We start from the raw sequence: 18,692 nt of genomic DNA on the forward strand, positions 1-18,692 counted from the left end.
AGTCTGGTAAGTGCCTTCCAAATATAAATATAGATACTAAACTTGGCATTACAGAAGCATGTAGATTGCAGAGTAATGAAGGCAGTTGCCGGTAAAATGGCTAGCCTAACGTACATCCAAGGAGAATATTTACAAATTACAACCAAAATATAATGAAACCTAGCATAATCATGCCAGTAGAGGGAACAAGAGAATTGTTATTCACATACTGGTTTTGTATCAAAGCTGCTTAAGCAGATTGCAAATGCTTGGAAGGCAGAGAGTGGATAACAATAATCCATGGTGAAAATGTCCTTGCCAATCTTCCCAAATTGCAGAATCACGTTTTCTTGTTCAGTTATTGTAACATTTTCACTAGGCTCCACAGCAGCCACCAACTGGAAATTCTTTACGGAAGCCACTGTAACTCGTCCTTTAAAATTTAAGCACCAACACTGCAACTGCTCATGCCATCTAGGAGCTTTATTTTTCAAGACTAAGGGTACATTTTGCATTGATCTAGAAGTGGACCCAACTTGTGGCCTTCTTCCTGCTGAATCTAACAAGGGAGAAGAATGCTCATCAAGGCAATTTGTAAATGCCGTAGGTGTAGGAGCAGTTCCTCCTTCTTCAATGGCGGAGACGGGGATCGAGTTCATGATACACTGCATTCTCCTTGGACCTCTAGTGCGAAGAATATTGAGCTCATAAGATATTTTGGCAGTGTTATAGTTACTCGTAGTTACCCTTGGAGCCACCTTCCCTGGATGAGTTTTTCGACACAATTCGCAACTGGAGCAGACCGTAGAATCTCTTGAAGGTTGACTGTCGAAAATGTTGAACTTGGTCCCCAGGAAATTAGACCTGTTAAAGCTTCACACTTAAATTCAACAAAAGAAGGAACCGACCAATCCTTAAGAAAGTAACAGTTCAATATATCTAAAAGCTTACCTGAGTTTTCCAACATACTTGTTACTTGATCTAGAGAAATCATCCCCAACTAAAGATATAACAAAATCAGTACCAGTGGCCCTTCTGACCCTTTTTGCTGCTAGTAACAGTTTACTCAACTCACCTGACAAAGCTTTAAATTCATAACATACTAATAAATATCAGTTATATGAACATAATACTAAGCTGAAACACAGTTTGAAGAATTTTTGAGGTAAGCCAACTCTTTTAGGAGAACTCTTCTAAGTTGCATCCGTCAAGCAGCCAATTAGACCCTTAACAATGTCAAGGTAGCTCAAGTGGTACCGTACTTGCAAGTATGTGGATTATAAGCTTTTGGTTGATGGATCGAGTCTCCCAAATTTAGGTGATTTCCATAATTATTGTTATGCGCTATACTAACATCTCTCCTCTGAGGCCTGAGCATTGCAAGTCGTATCTACACTTAGGTGCTCTTCCTCCATGAATGTACACAGCTCTCGACAGAGGTGGGAGACAAAACCCCGACACAGGACAATAACTTGACATTGTTGGGGTTGAACCCACTGCTCAGTGGACAACACTCAATACTTCTCCCTAAGGAGTCTCCCCCTCAACAAGAATCAGAACATACATTTTCACCCAAAAAAAATAGAAAAATTACCAGGACTGAGACCCATATACAATCGAAATGTTGAAGTTGCTCTCTCCCTTCTAATAAAGCATTGAATCGGCGTATCCCTTGGTCCAGGCTTTAAAAAAAAAAAAGACACCCGATTTTTTTTAATCATAACGAGCAAAAAAAAAGAAGGTAAAAATATATCAAAATTTACCTGCTTTAAAGATATTGGGAAAGTTAAGAAGCCACAAAGCTCAGGTGTTTTAACAATGTCTTTAGTAATTTCCCTCCATGAACGACAAACTGAAGCACAAGCAACCACATCTCTCCTTCCAGGCCAACATTGTTCCCTTTGTTCTACTCTTTGAATTATATCTAAGAGTAATTCCGGAGGCAAATTTGCCCATTTCCTTTGTTCGATTTGTACAGTTGAAGAACCAGGTGAGCCAGGTGAAGAAGAGAAAGAAGCTTCTGGATTAATATGAGCTTGACCTCGACGAAGCCTATGTCTCTTCCTTGAACTTTTATTTGATATATTCCCAATCTCCCATACAAAGCTTGTAAATGACATTTTCAAAGCTAAATTGAAATAATAGGGTCCTAAATTGTCAAAAACAGAAAGAAAAGAGAGAAATCTTTGATACAGAAACAAAAAATTCTTCGAAAAAAGGGAAAAATATATCAAAATTTACAAAACGGAGAGACAAATTCATCGGAAAACTCGAAACGACGAGATTGAAAATGAGACGTAACACAAATTACAATCACATGAAAGAGAAAATCTCAATCTAATAATTTTACTGTTTTTTGAAACGATTAGACCAGTGGTTTGGTTGTTCGTTGTTTTCTTTTATTCCTTTCTCTAGCTCCTCCTCTCTCCATCTTCGCCGTCTCCGTCGTTACCGCTGCCGTAAGTTGCTCTGCGATTGTGAGGATTACCACACAATGAAGGTTCTGCTTTTCTGCTTTTCTCTTTCAGTTTCTCTTTGATTATAATTTAAACAAAACCGGGTTTTTTGTTTTATTGTTAATTTTCCGTTAATTTTAATTGGCGGGCTTTTTATGTGTTGGTTAACTGTTTGAAATATATATTTTAAATGTTTAAAATATAATTTATATTAATACTTATATATTTTATAATTAAATTTAAAATTTATTTTTATTATTTAATATTAATTCAGGTTAATTGAAATTCACCAAAAGTGTTAGTTTTTTAAACTAATCTCAATATCAATCCATTAATAATAAATTAATATTTTGATAATTCAACTTTAAAAGGTTATAAAATAGTCATTAAATTATTTAAAAAATTTTATTTAAATCATGAAACTATTAAAACGCAAACTGCTCGCACTAATCGAAAGCTCTCTTGTCGATGGGTACTGATCTATCGTATCAATCGTCAATTCATCGTTTGAAGCTCATTAGTCAAACATTTAAAAAAAAATTTAACAACCCAGTGACTTAAATAAAAACTTTTCAATAATTCAGCGATCATTTTGCACATATCAATCGAACCCTTAAATAGGAAAATAATGTACTTCAATACATTCAGACCCACGTCCTCTTATACTAACAACAATGCACATGCCAATCGAATTAAAACTCGATCAACAACCCATTTATAAAACTAAAAAGCTTATACATTGATGTAGTAAATAATTATTTTATATACATAAGAAAAGCATTTACCTTAAGTAATATGTTTCCAAAAGGAACTCTAATGTATAGGAAAATGATTTAGTCATGCATGCTTTGAATTATAGCAAGGAATGCCATCATTTTTTTTTCACTTTTATATAGTTAACAATATATTTAATTTATTAAATAATTTGATGCTAATCTTATTTAATCTATTTAATCAATTGAATAGATATCGGTCGAAAACAACTATATAATTTTTATGCATTTTGCAGGTTGAACTGATTCCTGTCCAATCAATTTAAGTCGATTAATTTGAGTTGGGTCATTCTAATATGTTAGTTAAAATTTTATGTCAGATCATTTCATGTTTTATCTTTTAAATTAAAAATTTATATTCGAATCATTTCAAGTTCGAGTCTTGTGATTTATACTTGGCATCGAAATTTAATTTATGTCATTCTAACTTTAAATATTTTAAGTTTAAATTCAATTGAAATTCGAAGTTTTTTTATTATGATGAGATGGAATCAAATCATGTAGGGATTAATGTGAGGATCACAACATTAGGGTCCACTCACCAACCGGCGAAACCTAGAGGAGACCCTTGACCTGACAGCCGAAAACTGCTGGTAGTGCTTTAAAATATTAGTGTTATACAGTATCTTTCATAGGACCTTTTTTTTTTTAATATGAATTTATGGGCTTAATAAAATGAATTTATAAAGTTGAGGGGGCAAGAAAAAGATTTCAAAAGTTTAATGTGGGGTTTAGATTGTGGTGAATGCTAGCTACAAAACTGGATTCTGCATATAATTTAAAGGAATATGAAACTCAAAGTGTTCTTCCATGGCCACCAAAATAATTCCCCACCTAAACTATGGTCGAGTTCTTACTTCTTATATTAGAAATTAGATTGTATTTTATTTCCTTTATTTAAAAAATTGGTAAATTAATCTTTGTACGTTAAATCAAATAGTAAATTGATCTATCTGTAAAAAAATTTCATCCATTTAAAAATTGATCCATGTACGTCAATACAAGATGCATGTGGTACGCCAAATGTAACTGCTTGATTCTTCTATTAGTCACGCCAGTTTTTAATAGTAGAAATGAAAAAAATTTGTAATAGAAGGGATAGATTTACTCTTTGATTTAACATATATGGACTAATTTACTTATTTTTTAGTAAAGAAAAAGTAATCCGATTCTCATTATAAGAACCTTTATAATACTTTTATCTAGTTTGAATGAATTTGAGCTAGTCACTATCAGCACATGCCTTTAAAATTTTCAAAAAAAATTGTGAGGATTAAGGAGCATTTTTTTTAATTGAAAAGTTTTAATTGACAACTTTTCAAGGACTTGATGAAAATTTTCTAAATTGGGGAATTGAGGGCACAAGGCTCCCACTAACTCCTATTACATTAGGTTTAGATTAGGTTAGTTCAAATTAGGTCGAATCGAATTTTAAAATTTTATGATCTTTTGAGGTTAAAAGGTTGTATCTTTTAAATCTAAATTATTCGAATTTGAGAGTTAGATTTTCTAGTCGAATCAGAATTCAATGAGTTTGAACTATTGATTCTTTTATGATCAAATCAGGATAAGCTAAATTTTCGTTTCAATTAATCGAATCAAATGTTCAAGTTTAGGTCTGGACAATTTCTAGCTGATTAAAGTGCTAACTTCTGTGCCTATCTGTTTGTATTGTAAAATAAGGAAAAAAGGAAACTGATTGCTTTAGTTGTGAACTTTCTAGTATTGGGATATAAGAGCATATAAATGCAGACAAGCTTTACAATGGGGTCAACTAGAAGCAAAGCAAAGCAAAGCAAAAATAAATAAATAAATAAATAAATAAAGGGTTAAATTGCACACTTAGTCATTCAATTGTTAATAAGTTTTGTTTTCGTCACTCAACTCTAATATTTTCCGATTTACTAATATTATCAGCATTTGATAATTTGGTTGTTTCTTTGTTAAATCATTAACATAATGCTGACTTATCCTTATTTATTGGCATACTAACAAAGTTAGCTATCTAATATTTACAAATTCTATCAATTTGATCTGAATTCTAAAAAATTAATAAATCTAAGCCTCAATTGTACATATCTTATTAATTTAATCCTTATTCTAAAACATTCATAAAATATATTTATATTTATATTTTCAATAAAAATATTTAAATTTTTAAAAAAATGTCATGAAGTGAAATATGGAGCCCTTTTTTACCCCCATCATGCATGATGTGTATGGTATTCCCGTTTTGGTTCAATTATTAAGCAAAAGGTAATGTGACTTTTTTTATTTACATAATAATAAATTTATTTTTTAATGTTTATAAATTTTATAAATTTATTCTTAATTCTAACAAAATTAATAAATTTAACTCTCAATTTTATAAAATTGTTAATTTAGTCCCTATTTTAAAAATTCAAAATAAAATAGATAATATTTTAAAAAATATATCATGAAGTGAGATGTGTGGAGCCCTTTTTTTCATGCAAGAAGTGTATGGCATTACCATTTTGGATGAAAATAAGTAATCTTTTTTTGCAAGTTGGAAGTTTGCCAAACAAGTAGGGATGCCCACAAGGACATAAACTTGATAAGACTTGGATAAGGTTTGGGTGTTAGGGGCAACTATTTGTCTCCCATTGCAAATAAAAATGCAAATTAATGATGAAATTTTTTGGTATGTCAACCAAATTATAGTCCCTACTTTACCTAATGTGTTATGATTACAAAAGTCACCTACTTTTATTTTCAAAATTAGTGTTTGTGTCAACTTTACAAGCATAAATTAATATTGTTTTCTTTGAATGTTCATCGTCTTTTTAAAGTTAAAGCATAGCTCTTCAAACATAAATTCATAAATTCTTCATATAGGAGTTCATTTCTCTAAAGTTATAAAACATATTTACTCTTTAATGTTTATTCATTTTGTCATTGAAGTTTTAATTTTTTTTTTTTTGGATCACTTTGGTCCTTAACTTTCGAAGTTCAGTCAAAATTCTTTATTTTGAATGGAAAAGTTGATTGCACTATTAAAATTTTAATAGCATTGATGTGGCTATCGTGTGGCAAATTACATGTATTTTACTCTTGATATGGATAATTTTTTTTTAAAAGTTGTTAATTAAGAATAAAACGTTAGAGGCTAAATAGAGTGAATGCAAAGGGTCAAGTAGGTGCATTCCCCCTAAAAATTGAAAATTACATTTCAACTCCTTAAAATCATTAAATTATAAATTTATATATGGTAAAATTGTACTTTGACGCCTCAAGATGAAAAAAAAACACTATGTTTAATCTTTTTTAAAAATGATGAAATTATAAATTAATATGTAATAAAATTATATTTTGACTCTCAAAATTTATAATTCAATTTCAACCCTCTTAAAAAAAAATTTAGATTCGCCCCTAGAGTTAAATTTATCATTATATTTTTCTAGTAATGGTACCAAGAGTTGTGTTGTTATAAAACCTCAAAAGAATCTTTGCGGTACTCAAAGAGAATAATAACGACCCGTATTCGTGTTGTCGATGTGGAGAAATTCCGTGAAGGTCATTGTTTTGGGTTTCCTTTGATGGTGATTAAAGAACAAAAGAGAAAAAAAAGAAAGAGCAAAATATACATAAACACACACATACATACATATAGAATATTGTAACATATGGTTGGTACTATTTTGTTGTTGCTTCAATAGCTTGTAGTGAGGCTAAATAATGTAAAATGGGGGAATTGGTACTGTTTTAAGAGAGAGTGGGTGAAAAAGAAAAGGCAGAAGTTTATGCTACAAGAAAGAACCAAATTAAAACAAAGTGAGGAGTTGCTTGTATTCTACCCCTATGGATAATCAATAATGTAGATAGGGACTGTTTAATTAAATATTTCCATTACTTTTTTTTTTATTATTCGTTTAAAACCTTTTTGTTGGGACTAAGGTTAAAGTCTAGACCTATTTATGGATCGAGAAATTTAATTTTTTTTAAAGTTGAATTCGGGTTTATATTTTTCAACCTTGGCTCGTTTTACTATTCAGAAATAATATAAATATAAAAATAATTTTGGTTAGAATATGCCGTATGTTCTTCTTTCAAAATTTTGAATTTAATTTTTTATTTTTATTTTCAAGAATTTAATCCTCTAATTTTAAAATTAAAATTCAGGTCTAATTGCTAATATTTAACATTTTTTGTTAAACTTTTATTCTTATATTTTGAAATTAAAAAAATATTTAATAGTTAATAGCTATGTAACTAAAAAATAACGTTGTAATGAACCTAAATTTAACAAAAATAATTTTAACAGTGTTAACAATAATACTTGAATTTTGAAATCTAAAATTAAGAGGATTGAATTCTTAAATGTAAAAATGTAAAAATATAGAGATTAAATTTTAAATTTGAGAAGAATAAAAATAAAACGGACAACATAATTTTACTATTTTTAAACAGTTTAAATTTTAAATTCAAACTTAATTTCTTTTTAAACTTAAATCTTGACCCAACCCATGAGAACTATGTTGGAACTTTTCAAATAACTATCTAAAACATTTTTATGTTTTTGGGCCTGGAACATATCAGTGTCTACTATCATTTGGTCTTCAAGGTTCTAAATAAGAGCCTAATTCACTTGTATGGGCTCAATTAAGAATTTTATATAGGGTAAAATAAGTAGAGGTGATTCAATTATAGTTTTTGTTTTCGTTTTTTGTCATCTAATTATAAAAAAAAATTATAAAATGATCATTTAACTATTAGTAAATTTCTTTTTTGGTCACTCAACCATAATAAGTTACAAAATGATCAAGCAGCTAATCAATTTTATTTTTTTTGGTCACCGGGCTAATATAAAAATGAAAACACTAAAACATCTAAAGAAGTTGGGTGACGGGAAAAGATAAAATTGAATAGTCGAATAACCATTTTATAACTTTTCATAATGAGTGACCAAAAAAGAAATTTACTAATAGTTAGATGACTCTTTTGTAACTTTTCATAGTTAGATGACTAGAAAAGGGAAAAAAAAATATAGTTGGATGACTACTGATGTTGTTAAAAAAAAGAATAATGACTAGCTAATTTTAAGGGATAAAATAACATTAATCTCTTAACTTATTATTTTTTCCATTATGGTCTTGAATTCTTTTGCTCATATTAGTCTCAAAACTTGATAGTTCTTTCAAATTTATCCAAAATTAATCCTTAAATCTAAATTTTATTATGTTATGATGATGTTTGTGCCACATTATCACTTAAATTTTAAAGATCAAATTAACAAAATTACTAAATTTAAAGAGTAAAGGTTGCATTATCAAGATATGGTCAAATAAAACACCCAACAGGAAGCACTATCCTTACCATTAAAAACAATGCCATCATATTATTATATATTTGGACATTTTATCCGAGTTGAATTAATTTGAGTTAAAATTTAATTTGGTCTTATTTAAAATAAGAAAATTAAAAAGTCTAACTTAAATTAACACAAACTCGAATAGATTTAAATTTGAAATCGATTCAAATTTGAATTGATCCAAATTTAAAGTAAATACAACTCAAAATGATTAAATTCTATAATCATTCATACTGAAAAAATTAAACCTTGTACTTGAAATAATCCAAACTCGCAATAACCCAGTTGAAAATCACATTCCTCAAACCCAAAATTATCAAAATCTACAATGATTTAAACCCAAACATAAAATGTCCCGAACTCAAAACCAAAATGAAATAAATCTAAATTGACCTAAAGTAAATTATTCTAAAATTTAAAATTCTAAATTCACCCGATCCAAATTCATCTTACCCGTCCAATTGATTGGTGTGCATCAAGTACATAAATAATCACTTTATTGACGCAATAACTAATAAACTAGCTTCAACCTCAAGTTATGACATCTTCATATACTCCATGAAATCTAGGTGTGAATTATCATTGTAAAAAGAAAAAAACTAGCCTTAATTATATGCTATGGAACAGAAGACAAACCTTGCACTTGCAGCTATTTTAGTTCAACCCTTTATCATCTCGGGCTCCAACAAGAAGATTCCTGGTTGTTCAAAGCCCATGGCCTGGATGGTCTCTGATTAACAGCACAATATTATATAACATACATACATATACACACACGTGTGTATATATATACATATGTATTGAAAACTTGATTGGAATCATTAGTTAGAACTAACAAATCATTTGTTAGCTTCCTCAACTAACCTTATTCTTCCAAACTTAGACAATTCACACTAGGACAAAAATCAAGCTCGGCAGCCCCCTATATATGAAGCTGTCAATGTCAAACATATCGTCTTTTTCAAAACAAAAAAAAAAAGCAATCATACAGTATGTTTTTCAATATCATAAAATAAATTGTGTCATTTTCAAGAGACAACAAGCCAAAGTCTAAAATTTGTGAACTAGTCCAAAGTCTAACATAACAAATCATTCAATAAACTCAAGGTTTTGTTTTCCATTAACCTACTCTACCCAATAATTTTGTGTTTTTTGTATACAGAGTCAATATATCTGAAAATATTTGCTTTCTATGATTATTTTTTACAATAATGACGTAACAAATTTAAATCGGTAAGAGTACCATGAAGTTCCTAATAGTCAATTTGCATTTTGCCTTTTTTTACTTAAAAAAATAAATAAATTAGTCCATATACGTTAGATTAAAGAGCAAACTACTCTATTTTGTTAAAAATTTCATCTATATTTACTGTTAAAAACAAGTATGACTAACGGAATAACTAGACAGTTACACGTGGCATACCACATGTACCTCATTCTAGTGTACTGAAATCAGTTTTTAACAATAGAAATAAATGAAATTTTTAACAGAAGAACCAATTTGTACTTTAATCTAACCTACATAGATTAATTTATTTATTTTTTTAGTAGAGGGGTAAAATACAATTTGACTTCTAGTACAAGGACCTCCATGCTACTTTTACCACTTAAACCTGATGACGGTGGAATTGAAACATACAGTTTCTTTGAAGGTTTATCATTGAATTTAGCTGACATTGATCAGCAACCCCATTGCTTTTTGAAAGACTTTGCTGGCTAAGCTTTCAAGTTCTTGAAACCAGCTCCAGTTATGGTGTTCAGTTGTTGTGGATGTTGTTGCTGCCTCCATTTGAGTTGAAGATATGCTTGCATTGCTTACTTGTTCCACTCCATATCCAATCATTCTCCTATCTTTTATTCCCAGATTTTTCTGACCTGCAAAAGGCAAAGGAAAGCAAAAACAATTCAAACATAACATTCAGACATATACTAAACGAAGTGAAGATTTTTTAAGCTCTTACCATTCATTTCCAACAAGGGTTTGGAAGATTCTGACCAGACAACAAGGGTTGGGGTGATTATTGTAAGAAATGCCCAAAAGAAGAATATCACAACAAAGGTTCTATCACCCATTTTTATTTTCCTACGGAATATTGTTGGAGAGCTTTAATGTAAGGTTTTTCCAGAGAGGGCTAGATAGGGGAAGTGACAGACACAAAAAAACACTTCAACAATTAGCTGGCCATGTTTAATGAACAATGCTATTATAAAACTTAATACTCAAATTGTAATATTCTTTTCCTTAAGTAATCAAAGTCAAAAACAAACAAAAAAAAAGAAAAGAAAAAAGAAACTCATGGGGATTACTGTGGCTCAGTTGTTGGAGAGTTGTTCTCTAAGACGTGTGTGTAATGATTAGGCATCCATCTGGCATTTTATATATCATCATCCCTAAAAGTCAATTTTCTTGAAGAATTTCCCCTGCACTCAGTTTATACAACCACCATTAAAAATAATCCACAAGTTAAAATAATTTTTAAAAGCCTCAAATATTGTGTTATCAAGGCTTGAAAAGATTCCCAAGAAGCTCTCCTTGATGACTGCTTGACAACTACCCTTTTCTTCATACCATCCACAAAAACCAATATCAGGTCAACAAACAACAATGCAAGCAAAATAAGTTTTTGAGCAATGAGTATTCTTATTAGCTAAAAACATGGGGGAAAAGGGCCTAAAACCTGAAGCAATGAAAATAATATATATATTGACTAATAGTCTTAACACATGGGAAGAAGCTTTAGAGAAAGAAGATTAACCAATTTTGATGTGGAACATAGTTGATCATTCGAAATAAAAACCCGGAATTCCCAACATAAATACATACATACGGTTAACGACTCTTCCTTCTAAAGATAACCTTGTTATGCCTACACCTCACAAGATCACCTCACAACCCGCCAGCCACGCGGAGTGTTCCACGAGCTAAGATCTCCTGCAAGAACAAAATCCTGCTGACGAGGGCCAATGAACTCTCTACCTCGCAAACCCACAGCACGGGGAACACACATCTGGCAAAGGTGACATATACGTACATCGTTATTTACCCGATGTCCTTACAAGACAACTTATACTTAGGAGGAAATTTGTCAATAAATTGACTTAGCTCCCTGAATATGGAACCAATAAGAGACCGACATGTGGCACCTCAAGAAAGAGCAGCGAGACCCTTAATAAGATCCCCCTAGCGCCAAGGCTTCCTGTTCTCTTTCTCTCTCTTTTCACTATTCTCATTCCTCAATGACCTTTCTTCTTCTTTGAGCACTCATAATACGTCCTACGACTCTCTACCCACCCATTGAATGAATCTTCTACAACCACCATCACAGCCTTGTATCATCAACAAACTTTAATGAAGCAATGAAAAGAATATATATTGACTAATAGTCTAATACATAGGAAGAAGTTATAGAGAAAGAAGAATAACCAATTTTGATGTCGATCATTCGAAATAAAAACTCGGAATTCCCGACATACATACATGTGATTAACAACTCTTCCTTCTAAAATTCTAAAACAATGAAAATTGGAACTTAGAAAAGGTTGCAACTTTCTGGATTGTTTTTCCAGAAAAGGATGTAAACAAACCCTTCAATCCGTCACTAAACCTGCGCCAGTGGGAGAGGTCTTCTTCCCTGTATACCTCTGTTGAAACCCAAACGGTAAAAAGTTAAATGTTATATGAGGAGTTCCAATTATACAAGTTTTACCACAAGTAAGATCTAAGCTATGACCTGTTTCCCAATGCTGAATGGAACATATTTATACTTGATCATATGCATTATTTGACGCTTCATCGTGAGAACAAAGAGAGCAATCCAATAGAAGAGTAATATGGGCCAAAAGACAGGAACATCAAATATTGAAAAGAAAGTCATCAAGAAGCCTATGCAAAAAGCTTTTGTTATTGAGTACCTGAAGCCATAATACCAAATAAAAGCAAGTCATTTTTGATCCAGTATAGTTGGCAGTGTTGTAAAGGGCGCATGGCACTCTAGGCACTACAATTCTCATAGTGACTCATGCTCAAGGCACACACACAAAAAAAGGTGCTAGCATGAGTGATGTGAAGCATAATATGTATACTTGTGAGATCTTGTATGTGTCTATAAATAAAAGATGTGTAATAAACTCTAGATTTGTTCTAGTTTATCAACAGAACATGCAAATTCTTTATTGGTCAATATGTGCATGATTTTGTTATGGTCCATGTATGTTCTTGAATACTCAAATACTGAGAATTATAGAGTTTAATAATATCTGAAAGTGAAAAATATAAGAAATTAAAGATAACTTTGTTATGCCTACCCCTCATGAGGTCACCTCACAATCCGCCAACCTCGCAGGTTGTTTTGTGAGCTAAGGTCGCTTGCGATAACAAATTCATACACCGTATTTACCCATTGTCCTTAGGAGGAAGTGATATATATAGGTCTGCTAAACTTCAAGAATACGAAATTAACATGAAACCGAGACATGGCGCCTCAAGAAGAACCATAAGCACCTTTTATAAGATGGCCAAGGCTTTGAGATCTCTCTCTCCGGCCTCTCTCCTATATTTATTTTCATCCCTCAACCACCTTTCTTCCTCTTTGAACACTCATAATATGTCCTATGGCTCTCTACCCACCAAATGAACAGTCTACAACTACAATCATCTCAGCCTAGTATCAACAAACTTCAATAAAGCGATCAATTTCTTTTCCTAGCACCTTATAAATCACTAAGACAGTGCTTATTATCCTAATTTGCTATTCATAAAGTAAATATTTCCATAAATTCTTACCAATTTCAGCATTTCAAGTTCCAGTCATTAAATGCAAAGAATTTGATGAAATTTACCGATCATAACAATAAAAAAAGTTTAATTCCCAAATCGAAAAACGGGTTTTAAATTTAAATTTACCAAAACTTAAACTCTGGAAGTCGGCGAATGAAAGGTCTGAATTCATCAGAACCTTTTGTCGGCAACGAAGCACCATCCAAATGCTCAAGTTCAGGATCAACCTTAGGCGATAAAAAACCAATCAATAGATTCAATATATAAATCCCAATGCCATAAGACACGATATAAAAGCCTTGCAATAAGTAAACGCGAAGGACGTAAACGGCCGCAATGGCGAGACTTCCAAGCCATCTTTCCATCAGGTGTGGCGTTGAACGATCCAAAAAGTACTGAAACGTCCGTGAGAAATCGCTCTTCCACTTCGCTATCGGCGCTACCACCGCGGCAACGTCGTCACCGGATCCGTCCATTAAAAATTTAATTTAATTTTTTAAACACCTCCCTAAAAACAAAAAACAAAAATCAAATATGGATGATGAATTTAGAAATTATTTTATATAAATAAGTTTTAATTAAAATTTTAAACAAATTTTTAATTTGCGGGTTGCCTTTGATTGAAATGAAGATTTTAATGCCGAATTTCACGAAAATAGTAAGAAAATTTGATAACAATAAAAAGGACAAATTTGCAGGTAGTTTACAGTTATTTCGCCCGTGTCTAATGCATCCAAACGCACCTTCATGACGACGTTTTGTTCATAACACTAAATTGGGCCTTCTCTTTTATGTGCTTTCATCCCTCAACTTCATAAATATAAAATTGAAGATACTTTGAAATTAATTTTATATAATTTTTCAGATGTTATACAATCTCAAATAGCATATTCAGTTTTCTAATAATCGGATCGGTGATTGAACAAGTTACACCACCGATTCTTGATTCAATTAATTCAATTGGTTCGACTGTCAGACTAATAATAATTAATTATTTTTTTATAAATTCTAAAATTATTAAACTGAACCAATTTGCTCAGCTGTTGATTTTTATCCCGGTTTTTTATTTTTATCACTTTTAAGTATTTCTAAGTGAATTGGTTCAACTCATCTGTTCAGATTGTTATATCAATCAATCATCTATTCGTCGTTCCAATAACATTGGTCACATTATCAAATCTTGACAGAATTCTAATATAAGAATCAATATGAATTTAGTTGCCAAGTTTAAAGATCAAAGTAAAAAAAAAAGCATAAATGATAAAATAAACCTAATTAACATCTTCAAACATCAAAATTATATTATCCCATTCTAGTATATTTTAATTTGTAAATTTGTTTTAAATTTTGAAAATGTTAATTATTTACGTCAAATCCAAATTTGATTACTACTATCCTAATCCAAATCAATTAATTATTTATTGAATATTTAGCTCTACAAAGAAATTAATTAAAAATCTAAAAATAGTAAAAAGACTAATGAATTTATATGTCAAAATTTGAGTTTGTTAATGAATATCCTAATCAAAATTCATTATTCGCAATGATCAATATTTAAATCTGCAAAAATAAATCGAATACTTACAAATATTCAAATTCCCATTATCCATGATCATCTTAAGACAGCATATATGCTTTGTGTATTTATTACATTATTTTTGTGGTGATGTGTTTTGTATATTATTAAAGGGATTTTGATGGTAAAAATATTATAAAGATTTTGTTAAATTACATTTTATCCCTTCCACTGAAAAAATTTACAAATAATTATTATACATCATATTAAAAATAAATTAATCCTTTTTATTAAATATTTCATTCATTTTACTATTAAAACTTATAATTAATAAAAACCAAATAGTAACATGTGATCGCCAAATGTACCTCGTCCTGACATACATAAACTAATTTTTAACAATAGATTTGAATGAAATTTTTAATAGAATGATCAATTATTTGACCTAACGTACATGGACTAATTTATCTATTTTTTTAAAAGAAGGGACAAAATACAATCTGACTCCTAACACAAGGGTCTAAGAGGTTTGCAAAGTGTGTTGTCCTCCAAACCATGTCCAATGTTGGGTTCAGAGTGTTTATGTTTGGTTTTATCCCCAAGGTTTATCTCCCGATTCTGCCTAAAACCTGAACGGGTTCACAGAGTGACTCTGTCAGCAACCCCAATGCACATTGTCATTGGCCTTTCCAAGAGAATTGCACCAAATTTCATAATTCAAGAGGCAGTAACACTTAAATAAGTCAACAACATCAATGACAACTATCTTGAGTATAAATGTAAATGTAGTTTCAAGTTTCAGCTCAGGCTAGCAACGAAATATCCAACACAATAATGTTTATATAGTGACTAACCCGAATTTCCAAGCACATTGTCGAAAAAAATCTAGAAGGACCGGGAAGCAGGTTTTTTCATCCTCAAATATCCATAGGGGCCACGCCTTCGCCAGCAGCAGCACCCTGTTCAGGTTCGGGCTCGGCTGAAGCCTCCTGTCCTGCATCAGCATCAGGTTCAGCAGCAGGACCTTCTTGCTCTGCCACAATTTCGAAGGCATCAATCATTTGTTGTACGGTTCCTTGATCCAAGACATGGAATGGTTCCCCGACCCCTACCACGGTAACTGTACATACCGAGCTTTTTAAGGTTTCTCCTTGCAGGGTCTCCCTTATTGCCATAAGAGCATCCTTGACCAGATCATCCCGTGTTGTGTCTCTAAAGCTCTCAAACCTGCGTTCCAAGTACGTTTTTGCAGCTTGCGAGCGTGATCCAATGGCAAAAGCTTGGTACTCAAAATAGTTTCCACTTGGGCAGTTATAGTAGAGATGAGCCCCGGATTCATCCAAGCCAGCCACCAACAAACCAACACCATAAGGCCGTTTCCAAGAACGTTGGGTGCAGACCTGCCACCGAAAACAGAAGCATTTTCCATCTCAATTGCACAAACAAATAACATGGTTTGGCTTTCGAGAAATCCAATAGGTTCGGTGTTCCACCAGAAAAAAAAAAAAAAAGAGAGTTTCTAACCAGGTTACAAATTAAACACCGCAAAACAAAAAGCTTGCTAGATAACGATACAAATGAAGATATACAAATTATATTAGACCTTCAAGTATGTAATAGAATCAAGAATCTACTCCTATTACATTCGAGAAATATACAGAACTTTGAGCAGCAAACTGAATAAGCAGAGAACAGTGAGGAAAAGAAACAAAAGAGAAACTTTGAAAGCTTCAACAAACCAACTATTGAAGCAGCATAAGCAAAAAAGAGATCATACAACGAACTTATCCGTACTAACTATAACCAAACTCAAATACTTAACATCATTTAATGCACAGTAGCAGTGTAGCACCAACAATCTTCACCTCTTACATCAACAAAAGTACATGGTCCGTGCTAGGTTTATCACAAGTTATCTTAAAAACACTACTTGATCAGATAACACCCGCACAGTTAAACATAAGCACACGGATTACCTTCGATTAACAGTCAATGGAAGGCACTCATAACAACATTCTTTTAATTTCTCTAACCTGATTTTATACCATAAAGCTTTTGCCCTAATCACTCGATGCCATGGTACATTCAACCTCTTATCCTCAACATCCAAGTATTGCTAACTCAATAATGGAATATACAAACCATAAGATCGAAATTCCCTCAGCTATAACCATTTGCCATTTGCTATTATGTATTGGACATTCGGTTATCATTTTACATTGTTAATCATAGTAAAAATACCATAGAGGCCCTTGTACTAAAAGTTGAATTGCATTCTGATCCTTGCTAAAAATTATGTCAGCATAATGCCAAGTGTATTGTCTGCTTATTCCACCAACTATGTCAGTTTTTAACAGTAAAGGAAAAATAGGCTCTTTGAACTAACAAACAGGACTAATTTGCCTATTTTTTGAGTTTTTTGAGTAGAGGGGCAAAATACTATCCAACTCCACGGAGAAGCGCCTCCATGGTACTTTTAGGTGTTAATCATCAGCCATTTCAACAATAATGCAATTGGATAGTCTTATTTACTTAAAGTTTCCACATTACTTGATGTTTTCAATCTTTTTCTACATAATATAGTCTTCTATGTAAAGTAATCTTCAATTTAGAACAGTAATCTAGCTAAGTCAATAACTATGTTTGAGCTTCAATTACTTGAAAATTTCATGCTTGTGAAGACTTTTCGGCAGAGACCCAATTGAAGTTCAAACCCTAAAAAAGGAAAAAATTTCAACTCTATAAAAAGAACCCTAAATCAACATCACCAAGTGATTCAATTGAGACAAAATTGAAACAGACCTGGGCTTTATCGGCGAGTTGAACAACGAGTCGGCCCACGGGAAGCGGCGACTCGTACGTGAAGCTATAGTTGATACACTCGTTCCGCATATACCGAGATAGGACGCGTCCGTCGGCGGTGAGACCGGCTATGGCGACACCGATATGGTCGTCGACTTTGAAGATCTTCTTCTGGTGAGAAGACAACTCGGAATTAGCCTTGTTAACGCAAGCCAAAACAACATGGGTCTTAGATCGGAGTCCGATCGCCGCCGAGCCTTGTTTCACGGCCTCCATCGCGTACTCCACTTGGAACAACCGGCCCGCCGGGCTCCATGTAGTGACGTCGGTATCGTATTGGTTCCTGAACATTATCTATTTGATTCTACAAAAGAAAAAAAAAAAACTTGATTTTTCCCCTTGTTTCTTCTTCTCTGGACTGTAATTTAAGAGCGTTTTTTTTCTTCTTTTCTTCTTCTTCAAGACAAAGAGAAAGAAAACAACACCCATAGTAAAAGGGTTAAATTTTGTTTATAGTACTTTTACTTTTACAAAATTTTGATATTTAGTCCTCAAATTTCAAGAGCAATTGTTAACACTTTTTTTTCTTTTTAGATAAATTGGATGGTGTTACATTTTGAAATAATAAAATACTTACTTAGTAGCATTGTAACTAAAAATTAATGTTGTAATAAACATAAACTTAATAAAATAATTTTAATACTATTGATCAAAACATAAGTGAATAAATCGTTTAATTCAGATTCGTAATAATAGTTGAAGTCTAGGTTATCCTAGATATTGTCTATTTCCTTAGTTATCCTAAATTATTTTCCTATTTCACTCTCTGTTGTGTTTTTTACTTAAATTAGTTTAGTAATTTTAGATTAAATCATAATTATTCCAATTTGTCGACTAAATAATAAAAAGACGTTAATTACTAGTAGTTTTAGTCCTTGTGGATACAATATTCCCTACTCACCATAGCTATACTATTGTTTGATAGGTGCGCTTGCCTTTGTCATATTTATAGTTAGTTTAGTGACCATCAATATAAAAATGTATTTGGAACATTGGTTAC

The 18,692-nt window shown here is 31.8% G+C and overlaps 3 protein-coding genes across 7 annotated transcripts; all 3 read right to left on the reverse strand.

Moving 5' to 3' along the window:
- Nucleotides 1–11: 11 nt before the first annotated feature.
- On the reverse strand, nucleotides 12–2,595 carry LOC108482999 (tubby-like F-box protein 6). Of its 2 annotated transcripts, XM_017786156.2 has the most exons (4): nucleotides 1,743–2,595; nucleotides 1,574–1,661; nucleotides 931–1,063; nucleotides 12–843 (listed from the first exon to the last, which is right to left on the reverse strand). In XM_017786156.2, exons 1-4 carry the CDS (start codon nucleotides 2,097–2,099, stop codon nucleotides 198–200), a joined length of 1,224 nt encoding a protein of 407 aa, XP_017641645.2. In that variant the 5' UTR covers nucleotides 2,100–2,595; the 3' UTR covers nucleotides 12–197. The 2 variants fall into 2 exon arrangements, with proteins under 2 accessions (XP_017641645.2, XP_052885198.1); XM_053029238.1 differs by having other exon boundaries at nucleotides 1,574–2,595.
- A 7,034-nt stretch (nucleotides 2,596–9,629) lies between these two features.
- Nucleotides 9,630–14,109, reverse strand: LOC108482460 (protein RER1B-like). Of its 2 annotated transcripts, XM_017785594.2 has the most exons (5): nucleotides 14,022–14,109; nucleotides 13,441–13,822; nucleotides 12,269–12,449; nucleotides 10,499–12,179; nucleotides 9,630–10,412 (listed from the first exon to the last, which is right to left on the reverse strand). In XM_017785594.2, exons 2-4 carry the CDS (start codon nucleotides 13,788–13,790, stop codon nucleotides 12,126–12,128), a joined length of 585 nt encoding a protein of 194 aa, XP_017641083.1. In that variant the 5' UTR covers nucleotides 13,791–13,822; nucleotides 14,022–14,109; the 3' UTR covers nucleotides 9,630–10,412; nucleotides 10,499–12,125. The 2 variants fall into 2 exon arrangements, with proteins under 2 accessions (XP_017641083.1, XP_052885939.1); XM_053029979.1 differs by lacking the exon at nucleotides 14,022–14,109 and having other exon boundaries at nucleotides 13,441–14,008.
- A 1,113-nt stretch (nucleotides 14,110–15,222) lies between these two features.
- On the reverse strand, nucleotides 15,223–18,122 carry LOC108483786 (proteasome subunit alpha type-1-B). Of its 3 annotated transcripts, none has more exons than XR_001871143.2 (3): nucleotides 17,633–18,122; nucleotides 15,685–16,230; nucleotides 15,223–15,459 (listed from the first exon to the last, which is right to left on the reverse strand). XR_001871143.2 is itself a non-coding variant. In XM_017787366.2 (2 exons), the coding sequence occupies exons 1-2, from the start codon at nucleotides 17,981–17,983 to the stop codon at nucleotides 15,748–15,750; spliced, it is 834 nt and encodes a 277-aa protein (XP_017642855.1). In that variant the 5' UTR covers nucleotides 17,984–18,121; the 3' UTR covers nucleotides 15,539–15,747. The 3 variants fall into 3 exon arrangements, 1 of the variants encoding a protein (XP_017642855.1); XR_001871144.2 differs by having other exon boundaries at nucleotides 15,223–15,515; XM_017787366.2 differs by lacking the exon at nucleotides 15,223–15,459 and having other exon boundaries at nucleotides 15,539–16,230; nucleotides 17,633–18,121.
- Between the last annotated feature and the right edge of the window lie 570 nt (nucleotides 18,123–18,692).

The sequence above is a fragment of the Gossypium arboreum genome, chromosome 6 (assembly GCF_025698485.1).
Source record: "Gossypium arboreum isolate Shixiya-1 chromosome 6, ASM2569848v2, whole genome shotgun sequence".
Taxonomy (NCBI): Eukaryota; Viridiplantae; Streptophyta; class Magnoliopsida; order Malvales; family Malvaceae; genus Gossypium; species Gossypium arboreum.

Coding starts and splice junctions, on each gene's coding strand:
- LOC108482999 (XM_053029238.1), bottom strand. CDS start 2,099: ATGTCATTTACAAGCTTTGTATGGGAGATTGGGAATATATCAAATAAA. Junction 1,064..1,573: donor GTATATGGGTCTCAGTCCTG/GTAATTTTTCTA, acceptor ATGAATTTAAAG/CTTTGTCAGGTGAGTTGAGT. Junction 844..930: donor AAGTATGTTGGAAAACTCAG/GTAAGCTTTTAG, acceptor AAGCTTTAACAG/GTCTAATTTCCTGGGGACCA.
- LOC108483786 (XM_017787366.2), bottom strand. CDS start 17,983: ATGTTCAGGAACCAATACGATACCGACGTCACTACATGGAGCCCGGCG. Junction 16,231..17,632: donor AACTCGCCGATAAAGCCCAG/GTCTGTTTCAAT, acceptor TTTCGGTGGCAG/GTCTGCACCCAACGTTCTTG.
- LOC108482460 (XM_017785594.2), bottom strand. CDS start 13,790: ATGGACGGATCCGGTGACGACGTTGCCGCGGTGGTAGCGCCGATAGCG. Junction 12,450..13,440: donor CTTCCAGAGTTTAAGTTTTG/GTAAATTTAAAT, acceptor TTATGGCTTCAG/GTACTCAATAACAAAAGCTT. Junction 12,180..12,268: donor CATTCAGCATTGGGAAACAG/GTCATAGCTTAG, acceptor GGGTTTCAACAG/AGGTATACAGGGAAGAAGAC.